The 14,512-nt window shown below is 59.1% G+C and overlaps 2 protein-coding genes across 6 annotated transcripts; both read right to left on the bottom strand.

Moving 5' to 3' along the window:
• Positions 1–57: 57 nt before the first annotated feature.
• LOC117091595 lies at positions 58–2,052 on the bottom strand. Its single transcript, XM_033224120.1, has 2 exons — positions 722–2,052; positions 58–526 (listed from the first exon to the last, which is right to left on the bottom strand). Exons 1-2 carry the CDS (start codon positions 834–836, stop codon positions 174–176), a joined length of 468 nt encoding a protein of 155 aa, XP_033080011.1. The 5' UTR covers positions 837–2,052; the 3' UTR covers positions 58–173.
• Positions 2,053–2,402: 350 nt separating this feature from the next.
• PRMT1 (protein arginine methyltransferase 1) lies at positions 2,403–14,028 on the bottom strand. 5 transcript variants are annotated; one of them, XM_033224107.1, is made up of 12 exons: positions 13,803–13,942; positions 11,219–11,276; positions 10,902–11,000; positions 10,552–10,653; positions 8,755–8,910; positions 8,562–8,625; positions 6,780–6,922; positions 6,023–6,110; positions 5,828–5,943; positions 4,584–4,734; positions 4,055–4,225; positions 2,700–3,995 (listed from the first exon to the last, which is right to left on the bottom strand). In XM_033224107.1, exons 3-12 carry the CDS (start codon positions 10,902–10,904, stop codon positions 3,748–3,750), a joined length of 1,242 nt encoding a protein of 413 aa, XP_033079998.1. In that variant the 5' UTR covers positions 10,905–11,000; positions 11,219–11,276; positions 13,803–13,942; the 3' UTR covers positions 2,700–3,747. The 5 variants fall into 5 exon arrangements, with proteins under 5 accessions (XP_033079999.1, XP_033080000.1, XP_033079998.1 ...); XM_033224108.1 differs by lacking the exons at positions 2,700–3,995; positions 10,902–11,000 and adding an exon at positions 2,403–2,688 and having other exon boundaries at positions 4,104–4,225; positions 11,223–11,276; positions 13,803–13,963; XM_033224105.1 differs by lacking the exon at positions 10,902–11,000 and having other exon boundaries at positions 11,223–11,276; positions 13,803–14,028.
• Between the last annotated feature and the right edge of the window lie 484 nt (positions 14,029–14,512).

Raw genomic sequence — 14,512 nt, 5'->3', positions numbered from 1 at the left:
GGGTGTATTAGAGACCCAGCCCCGACTGAGAGGTCGAAATAGGTACAGAGAAGCAGAGACTGAAACACGGAACTCTCGTTTATTCGGCTTTGGGCGTCAGTGTTCTTCGTCCAAGCCTTGTGCTCCTGGGTCCAACCTAGTCACAGCCCGGGGAGGGACTGGGGAAGACGGTTTCAGGGGCTGGAGTTAGGGGAGAAGAAACGTGGGGTAGAAGGTCCAATATACGGATAGGCAAACTGAAGCCGAGGAGGGGACGAGCCGTGCCCGAGGTCACCCAGCGAGCTGGGCACTGCGCTGGCCCCCTCGCTGCAGGCCGGAGTCCTGGGAACCGAGCCGGGCTTCCGCCTCGCGCCACCGGCGGCGCCCATAGCTGTAGGGGTCCTGGGGCTCGCGGCTGGCCTTCCCTGAGGGCTCCTTGGTGGAGGCAGAGCGAAACCATTATATGATCTCCGCCAGGCGGTGGGTCCGGCATACGCCCAGGTAACAGACGTGCCCGCGGTGCTGGGGGACCTGGTGCCGGCCTCGCCTGCAGAGGGAGCGTGGGAGAAAACCGGGTTCAAACCGAATTGAGAGATGGGGCGTGATGGAGGTGGGCACCCAAGCACTCCAAGACCAGCGGGGAGCACTTACAGATCACCTGGCCGTTCCGCGGCCGGGAGGGGGCGCGCGCCCTTTACGGTCTCCCTCCTGCCCCGTCCCTGCTGCCACCGAGGTTTCTCACCTGGCTGCAGTATCCGGGTCCCCCGGGGGGAGAAGGCGAGGAGCAACAGCAGGATGAGGATGTGGGCAGGGAGGGTCAGGATCCGTGGCCCGGAGTTGCAGCCATACGACCCCATTCCGGCACCGGGCTGATCGCCTCTGGGTGCGGCTCTGGAGCCAGGAGCCAGGGCCAGTCCCCACTTCCCAGGCGGGGAACACTGAGGCCAAAAGTCTGTGGGAAAAGGCCGCACCACACCAGAGGGGCAGGATTCGAACCCGGGTCCCAGCTTCACGCACCGCGGCTCTGGAGCCCTCACTGGGTGTGCAGGTCACACCAGCTCTGTCTATCCCCCTGGGAGGTCTGTGGAGACTCATCCACCTTAAAGCATGGGGAAATGGGGCGGGGCCGATGACACCCACAGGTAGAGCTAAGCAGCGGGATTCCACGAAAAGGGGTGGAGGCAGGGAAGCGCTGGCTCTGGTTGTAGATGTGACCTCACCCTCACCCCGTCCTCATCTTCGGGAAGCTGTTTAGAGACCCTGGAACCTCGGGGGGCCAGGCAACGCAGGATGAGTGCGCATGCGGCCCCCTGGAGGGTGTGGAGCGAGGGAGACCACACACACACTTAAGAAGCGCCCCTCTGTTAGAAAACAAGGCCGAGGTGTCAGGCACCCGCCAGTGAGGGCTCCAGATGCACTGAAGCAGGTGTAGCCAGGGCTGTGTCAATGTGGAGGGTGTCCTGGGTTAACCAGGTCTAGTGCACAGTGTTGTGGGGACCCAGGACCCCATGGCCAGGCTCTGAGGGTGGAAGGGTGGGTGCAGACTCCATGCCTGCAACAGAGGCAGAGGGGCCTCGTCTTCACCTCTGTAAGATGGGTAGGCCCTGCCACCTTCGAGCTGCAACTCCTACTGACCTCCATGGAGGGCAAGTCCCCAGCCCTAAGCCCCAAGCCATGCTAAGGGAGGAAGCAAGGCCACACCCCCACAAGAAATTCTATCCTCCCCAACATCCACCCCCAAACCACTCAGTGTCCCCGGCTGCAGAGGGGCTGGGCACAGTTGGGCCTTGGAGGGACCCAAACAGGAAAAAACAGCCAGAGAGGTACAATGTGAGTGTTGGGGGAAGGTGGGGAGACTGTTCTGGGAAACTTGAGGGCTGGCTGTACTGGAACGCCAACCCCCACCAGGCGGGAGGACACACGGGCACCGCAGAGGGGAGGGACGCAGACCCAGGAGGGGATGAAGAGTTGGACAAAGACCCTGAGAGAGAGCCGTGGAGAGGAGGGAGCCTCAGAGCGAGCTGTGGAGGGGAGAGACCCTGAGAGAGAGCTGGAGGGGAGGGACCCTGAGAGAGAGCTGGAGGGGAGAGACCCTGAGAGAGAGCTGGAGGGGAGGGAGCCTGAGAGAGAGCTGGAGGGGAGGGAGCCTGAGAGAGAACCATGGAGGGGAGGGAGCCTGAGAGAGAGCTGGAGGGGAGAGACCCTGAGAGAGAGCTGGAGGGGAGAGACCCTGAGAGAGAGCTGGAGGGGAGGGAGCCTGAGAAGGAACTAAGGAAGCGGAGCAAGAGGCCTAGCGACGCAGATCCACAGAATGGCAGCCACCAGCAGGCTCCAAGGCCGGTCCCCTCACTGCTCAGGCTGGCACCTCAGCACCTGCGAAGGGAACCCCAAACCTCCTTTGCCCCCAGGAAATGGAACCAGACCCCAGCTGAGGATTTATTGGCGTAAATGCAACCATATAAAAACATAAGTTATGAAAAACACAGTCACGATGTGCCCTCCCCATCCCCCCAGCCCAGGCCCCTAAAACCCCCTTCTGTGGGAAGGAGGGAGAGGAAGGGGGAGCCCCAAAACCGCCTAGGAACGCTCAGCCCCTGGGCCCGTGCAGGGCGGGAGAGCCGGGCCTCAGCGCATCCGGTAGTCAGTGGAGCAGGACAGCTCGCACAGCTGGCCCTTGAAGTCCAGGTCGATGGTGAAGTCCAGGTCCCGCTGTGGGGAAAGGGCGGGCGTGAGGGCGGAACCCACCAGGAGGTGGTGGCAGGGGGTGCAGGCAGGCCATGCGCTGGGTTCCAGCTTTCTGCCCATCTCCACACTGCAGACCCCAACTGCTGGTCCCACCCTAGCAGCTGCCCTGACCCTGTCAGGGGACAGCGCCACGTGGACACCCTCAAGCCCACTAGGTTCACTCAGGAGCAGAGCCTGACTGCTATCCCTTGCCCTTGGATTTCTCCATCAAGACGTTTCCCATCAGCAACGCAGTGATCGCTTCTTTCATGAAAAAGAAACCCTCTCCCAGGCCCACCTCTCCTCAGGCAAATGTTCCAGTGAAACGCAGTGGTCCAGCCTGCTGTCTCCACTTCTCCTCCCAGGCTTCCTGGAAGACCCCCCACACCCTCCAGCACATGAAGAGGGGATCAAGTTGCCAACAGCCCCGAGGACTCCTCCTCCCTCTCCAATATCTGTTTCCCAGCTAGCGCCATGGTCCCAGGGGCTACATGAGTCTTTGCAGGGGGTGGTCCTGTGGTTGCAGGACGTTTACCAGCCCCCTGGCCCCTACATACCAGATGCCAGGAGCACCCCTTCTCCAGAGTGACAACCACAAATGTTTCCACAGATAGTGACAAACGTCCTCTGTGGGGGGGGCACTGAAACTGCCCAGCTGACAACTGCTGCTGTCACGGGCTCAAGGGCGTCCCGGGGTCCACATTCCATGACTGCCCTGAGTGCCACCCACCCTTGCACCCATGGGCCGGGACCCACTTTTCCAGCCCAGACCACTCCCGGTGACTCCAGGCTCCAGGCCTTCCATCCTCCGGCCTGCTCAAACCCGCCACACTGGACCTCTCTCTGCCCAGACCCTCTCTCCCAGAAGCGCCCCCAGCTCCCCTGGAAACCCCCTGATCTCAGGTGATGGCAGCTCCTACCAGGTGCTCAGGAGGAAAAAGGTGGAGCGGAAAACAAAAAGCTGCCTTTCTCCTCCTCTCATGCCTCCCACCTGGGCTAGGAAACTGTGTGCACTCTACCCGGGGCTGCCTCTTGCCCTGGAGCTCACCCACGCCAACACCTGTCTGCCCTGCTCCCAGCCTGACAGAGGTCACCTCCAACTGGCATCACCATGTCACTGATCCCCTTGTGTAGACTGGAAGCACCAGGAGGACAGGGCTTTGGCCTGGGTCCCCAGGCCCATCTTCCGGTAAATGCTAAGAAATCTGCTGTGTAGACAGGCGTGGGGCTGAGGGGCTCAGGGACCCGGGAACAGGTAGAGGCACTCGCCCCTGCCAGCTGCCCCCATCCGCCCCAGCTACTCCGATCCCCTACGCTGCCACCATTCCCCCCCACCACGGGCCCCATCCATGCTCCCCACCCTGGCTGCCACCCTCCTGCCCAGCTGCCCAGAGCCTCACGTTGTTCTTGGCGTTGGGCCGCATGCCGATGGTGCCGAAGATCTCCTCGCCCGTCTTCACGGTCAGGTAGTCCTCCATGTAGAACACTGTCTGCTTCCAGTGCGTGTACGGGGACTCAGGGCCTGGGGGCGCAGGCGGGTCAGCTGGCCTCGGCCTGCTGCCCCGGCCCCAGTCTTGTGTTCCCTCTGTTGGAATGCCCACCCCCATGACAGCTGACGGGACTGCTGTCCGTTAAGTCACCTCCCTGTCATTGAGCTTTGGAGACAGGGACCATGTCAGCCTTTTGTGGATGAGGAAACTGAGGCACTGCACACTCAGGTCACTTGCCGAAGGCCACATGACTGCTACATGGCAGAGCTCACGCTGGAACACACGTGTCCCCATGGCTCCCTCTGCCTGTTTCTGTCACCCCCTCCACTAGGTGGGCGCCCCTCCGCCCTGGCTCAGGAACAGCCCCCAGCCCTGCGGGCCCCGCCTCACTGGTGGAGAAGCCGGTCCTCTTGTGGCAGCGCGTGAACTCGATGTTGAAGTAGGCCACCAGGGCGTGCACGTAGTCATTCCGCTTCACTTGCAGGCAGAATGGGGAGGTGAAGGTCAGGTCTTCCACCTTGACGGTGTAGATGTCCACCTCCTGCAGGACAGGAGAGGGGGAGCTCCGGGATGTGTCCCCACCTCGCTTCATCCCCTCCTCCCTGCCTCAAGCTCCCAGAGGGCCTGTGACCTCACTGTCCCCTTCCTGCTGGCCCTCCCTTACTGGCAGCAGCCTCGGCCCCTCATTCACTCCTCATCCTGCCTGTCCGGCTCCCAATAAACCGCCTGGGTTTGAGCCCAGATTCTCTGCTCCCTTCTCTCCCACACCCAAACCTGGCGGCACCCCCCTAACTCTGTCCAGAGCCCACCCCGCCCCGACCCCACCTGGCCAGACCTCCTGGAATGCAGGCACCCCACTCCACCCTCTCCACGCTCCACCCTCTCCCCAACCCCTTCACAAGTCCACCAGCGTGATGGCTCCAATCGGCAATCCAAACGCCAACAGAAAACCCTGCACCAGTTCCCCTGGTTCTCAGGAGGGTGGCCTGGGTGGGGTCCCTGCCCCTCCAGTCTCCTCTCCATTCCCACTCAACAGCTTCCTCCTCCCCACAGGAACCCCCGGCCAACCGCCCAGCTTCACCCGGCTCACACATCCCAGCTCAACAAATACTCGTTGTCGTATTTTTTTTTTTAAACAGGGTCTCAGAAGTTAAAAAAAGTTAAAAACAAAACAAAACACTATCACCAAGGCTGGAGTGCAGGGATGTGATTACAGCTCACTGCAGCCTTGAACTCCCAGGCCCAAGAGATCCTCCCGCCTCAGCCTCCTGAGTAGCTGCAACCACAGGCACATCTCGGATCCCAGCCTGGCCCCCTGCTCTTCTGCAGTGTGTGCACCCGCTCATCGCCCTGGGTCCTGCCTTCCCGTGTCCGGGCTGTGGGCTTTAGCTGCCAGCTTCGGGTGTGTCCTCTGCCGGACACCAAGTGGCAAGCACGGTTCTCACAGCAGCGCTCACAAAGATGTTTAAAGGACGAAGTGTCTTTCCTGAGCCTCTCGCACCACTTCTGGCTGGCAGGTCAGGCTCTGAGACCTCAGGCCAACACTCTGGGCCCCAAAGTCCCATGCCAGGGCCAGGTGATGGCCTCTCTTTGGTTTCAACCCAGGGGGCACCTGGCCATGCCCACCCCCTCACCTTTATGAGGCAGGCGTTGGTGACCAGCTGTTTGGGGTCCACCACATCCACCAGGGGCTCCTTGATGGCCACATCTTTGATGCAAGACATGTCGAAGCCATACACGTTCTCCCACCCTGGGGACGCAGGCAGGGAGGAGGTGAGCCCGCAGCAGTCCACCCGGGGCCCGCCCGCCCGCTCCCGGGCCGCGCTCACAGTGGATCTTGTAGTCTTTGTACTGCCGGTCCTCGATGGCCGTCACATACAGCGTGGCCCGGTCCGGGAAGATGAGGCCGTCGGGCGCCTGCAGAGGGGCAGGGCGAGGCATGAAGGGTGGCAACGCTGCCCTGACTCTTGCCCCCAAGATGTGACCTTCTGCCCTGGTCTGAGCCACCCTCATGTCGCAGCGGCACTCACCCTAACCCCCAGTCTATTTCCCACATGGCCGCCAGAGGGCAACCAGGGGCACCTCAGTCAGCTCCTGTCCCTCGAGGTTCTAGGGATCCTCAGACCCTCCCTGGCTGCTCTGAGAGGAAAAGCAAAGTTGCATGGGGTCCCATAAGGCCCCACAAAATCTGCACATGCCCTGTCACCCCTCACCTCCACTGCTCCTCCTGCTGCCGTTCTAGACCCTCCTTCCACACGGGCCTCCCTGCTGCTCCACACGCAGCAAGGGAACACCGGCCCTGGCCGCCCCTCCACATGCTTCATCCAGCTCTCGGTCACCTCACCTCTCCCGGGGAGGCCTGCTGGGGCCGGAGCACCTGGGCTGTTGCCCTGCTACGGTTTTCCTGTTCCTACAACCTCCCCCCACATCGCACCATCTCCCACCAGGGTCTGTCACATCTGGCTCGGGCTGTGGCCTTCTAACACCTTGCAGCCACTCCCCCATAGTAAGTCCTGTCTGTGCGAAAAATTGAGTGCTTCTGGCCCCTAGCCCACGCGAGCTGCACTCGTCCCGCTGGGGCCTCACCAGCCACTTGTCCCGGGCGTAGAGCACGGTGTTGAGCATGGACTCGTAGAAGAGGCAGTAGCCCATCCACTCGCTGATGATGATGTCCACCTTCTCCACTGGGAGCTCCACCTCCTCCACCTTCCCCTTGATGATGGTCACCACTGCGGGCGGACAAGGGCAGCCACGTCAGCCCCCAGGAGGCTTGCCCCTCACCTCACCTCCCCCGAGGGCTACAGCCTGGGGTCCCCACTCAGTTCGGAGAACTCGGTGAGCAGAAGCCATGAACCCTCTTAACTGGGTTTTAAAATTCATACATGGCTCTGGACATTTTTGAGGCAGGAGCAGAAATTTTATGTGAACTGGGTATCAGGCAATGTAATGATTTTTTTTTTTTTTTGAGACAGAGTCTCGCTCTGTCGCCCAGGCTGGTGTGCAGTGGCGCTATCTCGGCTCACTGCAAGCTCCGCGTCCCGAGTTCACACCATTCTCCTGCCTCAGCCTCCCGAGTAGCTGGGACTACAGGGGCCCGCCACCACACCAGGCTCATTTTTTTGTGTTTTTAGTAAAGACGAGGTTTCACCATGTTAGCCAGGATGGTCTCGATCTCCTGACCTCGTGATCCGCCCACCTTGGCCTCCCAAAGTGCTGGGATTACAGGCGTGAGCCACCGCGCCCAGTCACGATTTTGTTTTTAACTGGGCAGGCTTGACATAACAAGTAACAGCATGGTCACGTTCTCAAAACAGCCTTATCTATTAGATAAGACACATGCAAACGCATTTACCAGGAAAATTACATCACAGTAGGAATTTGCTTCAAATGGACTTGGGCATTCATTATAATAATCTCTTTTAAAAAATCCCCCAATCTCAGCACTTTGGGAGGCCAAGGTGGGCAGATCACCTGAGGTAGGGAGTTCAAGACCAGCCTGGCCAACATGGTGAAACCACGTCTCAACTAAAAAAATACAAAAGAAAAAAAAAAATTTCACGCCTGTAATCTCAGCACTTTGGGAAGCCGAGGCAGGCAGATCACGAGGTCAGGAGATCGAAGCCATCCTGACTAACATGGTGAAACCCCGTCTCTACTAAAAATACAAAAAAATCAGTCAGGCATGGTGGCGGGCGCCTGTAGTCCCAGCTACTCGGGAGGCTGAGGCAGGAGAATGGTGTGAACCCGGGAGGTGAAGTTTGCAGTGAGCCGAGATCGCGCCACTGCACTCCAGCCTGGGTGACAGGGCGAGACTCCGTCTCAAAAAAAAAAAAAAAAAAAAAAAAAAAATGCTGGGATGTACCTACAATGGTGGTCACGGAAAAGAGTGGATGTGGCAACATCCTGGAAAGTGTTAAACAACATGACAAGCAGGTGTTTAAGAAGCCAAGGGCAAGAAGCTGGTATGAAATGCTACTGGCGTGAAAATTATGCGCGTGAATGTAAACAAATTTACATATGTATGTGTTTGTAGGTCCAGACGTCTCTAGAAGTTAGTGTTGGTTAAACTCAGGGGAGGGCAGCTGGGAAACAGGGCAGGCTTCTCGCTGTGAGAACAGTGGCCAACCACATGACTCCATTACTCATTCAAGAAACTAGAGAGTGCTTCTCGCCCTAATTTTAAGACGGAGGCGCTAAGCTTGTGATTTTGACACTCAGATTCTCAGGCGGCCGGCCGCCCAGAAGACCATGGGTGGGGAGTCGCTGAATCTGTGGCCATCCGTAGACCCCACTGCTTTTCAGAGGGCCCTGGGGAAGCGGCGTATCAGCCCCTCCACTCCCACAAACCCATCCTCTTTCTGGGCTTACCGTGGTCTAACTTGTTGGCTTTGACGATCTTCACCGCATAATCAGAGATACTGGAACACTCGATCTGAGGGCCCAGGAAGAAGGGAGAGTGAGACCTATCCCCTGCCCCCATCTCCTCCGTCCCATCCCGGAGCCCTGATGGGCCCCCTCCATTCCTCAGGCCTGGCCCTGCCTGGAAGCCCCGGAGACTCACCCCAATGACCTTGCGGGCCCCGGCCTTGGCGGCGAACATGCAGAGGATGCCGGTGCCCGAGCCGACGTCCAGCACCACCTTGTCCTTGAAGAGGTGCCGGTTGTGAAACATGGAGTTGCGGTATGTGAGGGTGCGCACCTCGTCCTTCAACATCTCCTGAGGGCAGAACGGCACGGAGGCGCCGTGAGGGGCCCCACATTCCCGGCTGGAGAACAGGGCGTCCCGAGAGCCCGGAGGGCCAGAACTCGGTCCTCTTGCTTCCTTCCATGCACCTCAGTTTCCCTGTTTTATTTATTCAATTATTTATTTTTATTTTATTTTATTTTTTGAGACGGAATCTCACTCTGTTGCCCAGGCTGGAGTGCAATGGTGCAATCTCAGCTCACTGCAACCTCTGCCTCCTGGGTTCCAGCGATTCTCCTGCCTCAGCCTCCCGAGTAGTTTTGATTACAGGTGCACACCGCCATGCCTGGCTAATTTTTGTATTTTTCACAGAGATGGGATTTCACCATATTGCCCAGGCTGGTCTTGAACTCCTGACCTCAGGTGATCCACCCACCTCGGCCCCCTAAAGTGCTGTGATTACAGGTGTGAGCCACCGTGCCCAGCCAGTTTCCCTTTTTTTTTTTTTTTTTTTTTGAGGCAGAGTCTCGCTCTGTCGCCCAGACTGGAGTGCAGTGGCGCAATCTCGGCTCACTGCAAGCTCCGCCTCCCGGGTTCACGCCATTCTCCTGCCTCAGCCTCCCGAGTAGCTGGGACTACAGGCGCCCGCCACCTCGCCTGGCTAGTTTTTTGTATTTTTAGTAGAGACGGGGTTTCACCGTGTTAGCCAGGATGGTCTCGATCTCCTGACCTCGTGATCCGCCCGTCTCGGCCTCCCAAAGTGCTGGGATTACAGGCTTGAGCCACCGCGCCCGGCCCAGTTTCCCTTTTTAAAAAATCAGATTAGATGAACTAAACTCCCATCTTGGCCAGACTTCACCACTGCCACCTAAGAACCAGCGAACCCTGGCCTTTACAAGTCCTCAGGCTGGAGGCAGAGGCTCACGCCTGTAATCCCAGCACCTCAGGATGCCAAAGCTGGAGGATCACTTGAGCCCAAGAGTTTGAGACCAGCCTGGGCAACAAGGCAAGACTATCTCTACAGAAAAATAAGAACATCAGCTGGGAGTGGTGGCGCATGCCTGTGGTCCCAGCTACTCCGAAAGCGGAAGTGGGGGGAACACCTGAGCTGGGGAGGTCGAGGCTGCGGTGAGCCACGATTGTACCAATGCCCTCTAACCTGGGCGACAGAGCGAGACCCTGTCTCTAAAAATGAAAAACGGCAATTTTATGCTTATTTTGCCATAATTTTATGAAAAAGGCCTCAGGGGGAAAAGAAAATTCCTTAGAATGCCACTCCTGCTTCGTTCTGGGATTTCAGAGTCTCAAGGGTGCAGATTTCAGATCTCAAGGGTGCAGAAGCTGTCAGGCCGGGAGCAGCCGGGTGCAGTCCCACCGCCGGTCACTAGAGGGCGGCAGAGACCGTGGGCCTTGCCCGACCTCTGCCTAAGGCCCCAAGCACGCATGCGCGCTCCTACCCCAGCCATCCGTGAGAGGCCCCTGCAGAGATTCAGGCTAACCTCGGTCTCCAAGGCAACGACTTGGCGAGGCGACCCTAAGGGGTGCGCAGCAGAGGGGTAGAGGGGCGGCCTGCTGCCAGGGGAAGCAGTGCGCATGCGTGGGAAAACAGGTTCCACCCCTTCCCCAACATTTAACCCCTTTAAGATTGGGGCCTTGGGGGCTGTCCCCACTGACCTCGTGGATGCCAAAGTGGGCGTAGGAGTCAAAGTAGTAATCTTTGGATGTCATGTCCTCAGCATTTGGCTTCTCGCTGCTTTCCGCCTGGCCACAGGACACCTGGGAGGGGGCCGATGGGATCATGGGTCAGATCTGGGGGCTCCCCACAGTCTCTTAAATCTCCAGGTCCCTACTTTTCCCTGAACAGTAGTATAGAACCCCCCAAAATCATACCATTACAACCCTACAGCCCCCGCCTGCCATCTTGCCCCCAAGAACCCCAAAACCTAACAACCCCATTTTCCACTTCCAAGACCCCCAACAGAGCACCATCCAGGGGAGCACCCCGATACCTCAGCCATGCCTACCATCTCTCCAGTCTCTCTGCCCCCGTCTCTAGCTCAGCCCACAGCTGGGGAGGGGAGGGGAAGGAAAATGGGGGCAGACACAGGGAAGGGCAAAGGGGGGTTGGAGGTGGAGTTAAGGAAGTAGCCGAGATACTCGGGGAGGCCAGCGGGGGCTGGGGGGTTGTGAACCTGGAGGGGTTGCTACTAAGTGTTTGGGGGCCTAGAGTAAACTGGTTTGAAGCAAGAGGGGTATGGTTAGACCTCAAGAAAGGGCCAGATGTGTGGCAAAATATATTGATGTGGAGGTCGGGGTGGGAAGGAGTCTCACAAAAGGATATTTACTTCTTCAAGAGGCGGCTGGAGGCTCATCCCATTAGCCAAGGTGGCTACAAAATTCTAGGAGAGAGTAACAGGGAGAAAGGATTAGCTACTGGGAGTGGCTGCAGGAGGGCTGGGTGCGGGGACCTGGGCTCTGGCGGGGGATTGGGGGGTGGGTTTCCAGCAATTCTCCTTCTTGACGGGGAGTGGTGGCAAAGAGGGCAAGTAATGAGGTGGGGTGTTTAAGAAAGGGATGGGAAGAGTGAGGGGAGAAGAAAGGGGGTCTCCTATCCCAGCTGTGGCTGGAGAGATGGTGGCCTGCCCCCACGTTGCCCCTCTCTGGACAGGCAGCTGACCACACACCTCCCCCATCCAGGCCAGGGGAACTGGCACCCACCACCGCCAGCTGTCGCTCCCTCTCATCACCTAATCTCCCCCAGATTAGGTGACACTTCCTGACACACACACCCCTATCCCAGGGTGCCATGAATAGCAGGAGGGAACGAGGCTGGCAGGGTTTGCCACCTCTGCAAACCAGTCTCATGTCTGAGAGGATTCCAGAATAGAGGTGTGGCACACGGGCACTTCCCCAGAGCTAGTACCCCAGCCCCCAGCTCCTGCCTTGGACTCAGGAGCCCCAAACAAAAACAGCTGGAACCAACCCTCTCCTTATGACCCTCTGCCCACGAAGGTAGGGTCCCATGGAGGATGGGCAGCTCCTGGACCCTCTGAAGAATGAGCGGGCTCCAGAAAGTGGCTTGGGGGCGCGGTGGCTCACACCTGTAATCCCAGCACTTCGGGAGGCAGAGGCAGATGGGTCACTTTAGGTCAGGAGTTTGAGACCAGCATGACCAACATGGTGAATCCCCATCTCTACTAAAAATACAAAAATTAGCTGGGCCTGGTGGCGGGTGCCTGTAATCCCAGCTATTCAAGAGGCTGAGGCAGGAGAATCGCTTGAACCCAGGAAGCAGAGGTTGCAATGAGCCGAGATCAAGCCATTGCACTTCAGCCTGGGTGACAGATTAAGACTCTGTCTCAAAAAAAAAAAAAAAAGTAGCTTGGGGAGTCAGCCCATCGCCCCCATTCAGACACCCATCCCAGGCCCTGAAGACTTCTAGGTGCGGCCAAGCCTTACACCTCTGGGAAAGTTATTTCCTCCACCACTAGAGCCCCAGGTGCAGGAGACAGCCAAGAGGGTGCGGAGTCATTACAGTGACCCCTGGGAGCTGCATCCTGACAGCTGAGAGCTGACCCGCCCCTCCAGCCAATGCCATGGGTAAAGGGGTGGAAGGGCAGAGGCCCCACCAGATTACATCTCTTCCAGATGTGACCACTCCAAGAAGGGCCACGTCACGGGCCATGACCTACTAGGCTCCAAGCACCCTGCCCCCCAGCTCTCCCAAGCCAGCGGGGATGCCTTTAAGAAAGGTGCCGAGGGGGTTTCCCGCTGGGGCCCATTTATCAACACCACTGAAAACTACCGCCAGACAACCCCAGCCCGAGGGCTTCAAACGCAAGACTGAAACCTCCCCCACATGGCTGCACGAGAACCAAACCTCACTTGAAACCATTTCAGGCACCCACCCTCAGGACCCCGGGGCTCAGGACCCCTACACAGGGCTTCAGGAAGGGGGAGGTCATCTCCCGCCCTCACAAAGGCCCGGGAGAGATAAAGGGCTCCAGCAGAGGGTAAAGCTCTCAGCCCACGTATTTCCCACAACTCCTTCCCAGCGGACGTACCCTCCTCCCTCCGCCCGCCAGGAAGAAATCCGACGGGAGGTGGGCTTCAGGACACGCCCCATGAAAAAGATGTCCCTCCCACACACCCAGAAATGGCCACAAGGGGGTGCACGGCGCCTATTAATGGGAAAATCTCCATCTAGATGCCTCACCACCACCCAGAGGGAGGTCACAGGGGCATGCCCCATCCCCCAACACCTAAAGCCCTGGGTGAGGGGGAGAACTCTGGGAGGGGAAATGGGGTCGGGGGTCCCATTCTTGGTTTTCCTCCAGTCCCTAACCCAGAACGCACAAATCCAGGGCCGATATCCCAACAGATGCCCCTGGAGCTCAGAAGGAGGTTGTAAAGGGCTGAGAAGCACTGCTCCTCCCAAAAGACTCTCTACATCGTGGAGGGCCCCAGGTCCATCCCACCCCACGACGTATGCCCGGGTCCCTGGGGAGGAGGGCTGGGGGCCTCTGGAGGGTCGGACCCCCTCCCCGCCCCCCCGGGCGCCCCTCCCCGGCCGGGGGCGGGGCCTTTGTCCCGCACGTGGAGCCCGCCGGGCCACCGGACTCGGCACACCCCCTCCCCACCCACCGCGCCGCGGCCACGTGGGGGCCTGGCCGGAAGCGCCCCCAGCCCTCCTCCACGTGGGAGGGGGGATAAGACCCTCCGCCAGGCCGGATGCCGAAGGCCCTTGAAAGCTAGGGAGCCGTCACCTCAAACGATATCCCCGGATGTAGAGCGTGCGGCGCCCCCGTGTGCGGCGGGGGACCTCCAACCCCATGTCGCCAACTTAGAGCCCTTTCCCCATCACAGAGGCGTGAAACATCGACCCAAAGCCGCCCCCCGCCCACGGCGGCGCTCCAAGCGCTCACCTCCATGATGCAGTTCGCGGCCTCGGCTGCCGCCATCTTCACCCGCAACTACTCCTCCTCCAGCCGCCAAGACCCCCCCCTTTCTCCTCACTCCCCCGGGACCGCCTTATACCAGAGGGTCCACGGCCCGCCTACCGCGACCCCGCTGGAAGATTTCATTGGCAATGGAGGCGGCCCGTCTGCGAATACCGTCTGATAATTGGCTGGAGAATACGTCCATCATAGGTCAGGGGTTTGCCAACTCTGGCGTCCAGAATCCCGCCCCCTCAAGTCGACCCGGGATGGGGAAAACTGCCCGTCTATTGCAAGAAACGCGACTGGTGATTGGGCAAAATCCACCAGGAATGCCCGCCCCTTTACCCCCAGCACCGCCTCAAAGCTTCCCGGGGAGCCCCGCGCTAAAGGGGCGTCTTGAAACAACTGTCCATCACCAAAACGACCCGCCTCTTAATCGCTGCCATTGGTTTATCCGGAAGTGATGTCACGCGGCCTTTCACCCTCGCCAAGCGGCCGGTCTCAAGGAGAACACGACAATTGGCCCACGAGTGGGGAAGAAGGCGGGGCTTCAGGCACCAACGATTGGCTCAAAGCAACGATCACTCCTAAGCCACTCGGTGCATTCTCCCAACCCGGGGGGAGTCTGGAGGAAAAAGGGAGCTTGTGCTCATTATCTGGGGGAAAAACTGAATCAGTGAGAGGCCCAGAGAGAG

This window comes from Trachypithecus francoisi, unplaced genomic scaffold, assembly GCF_009764315.1.
Source record: "Trachypithecus francoisi isolate TF-2019V2 unplaced genomic scaffold, Tfra_2.0 Lachesis_group12, whole genome shotgun sequence".
NCBI classification, from domain to species: domain Eukaryota; kingdom Metazoa; phylum Chordata; class Mammalia; order Primates; family Cercopithecidae; genus Trachypithecus; species Trachypithecus francoisi.
This window is presented reverse-complemented; position numbering and strand designations above follow the sequence as displayed.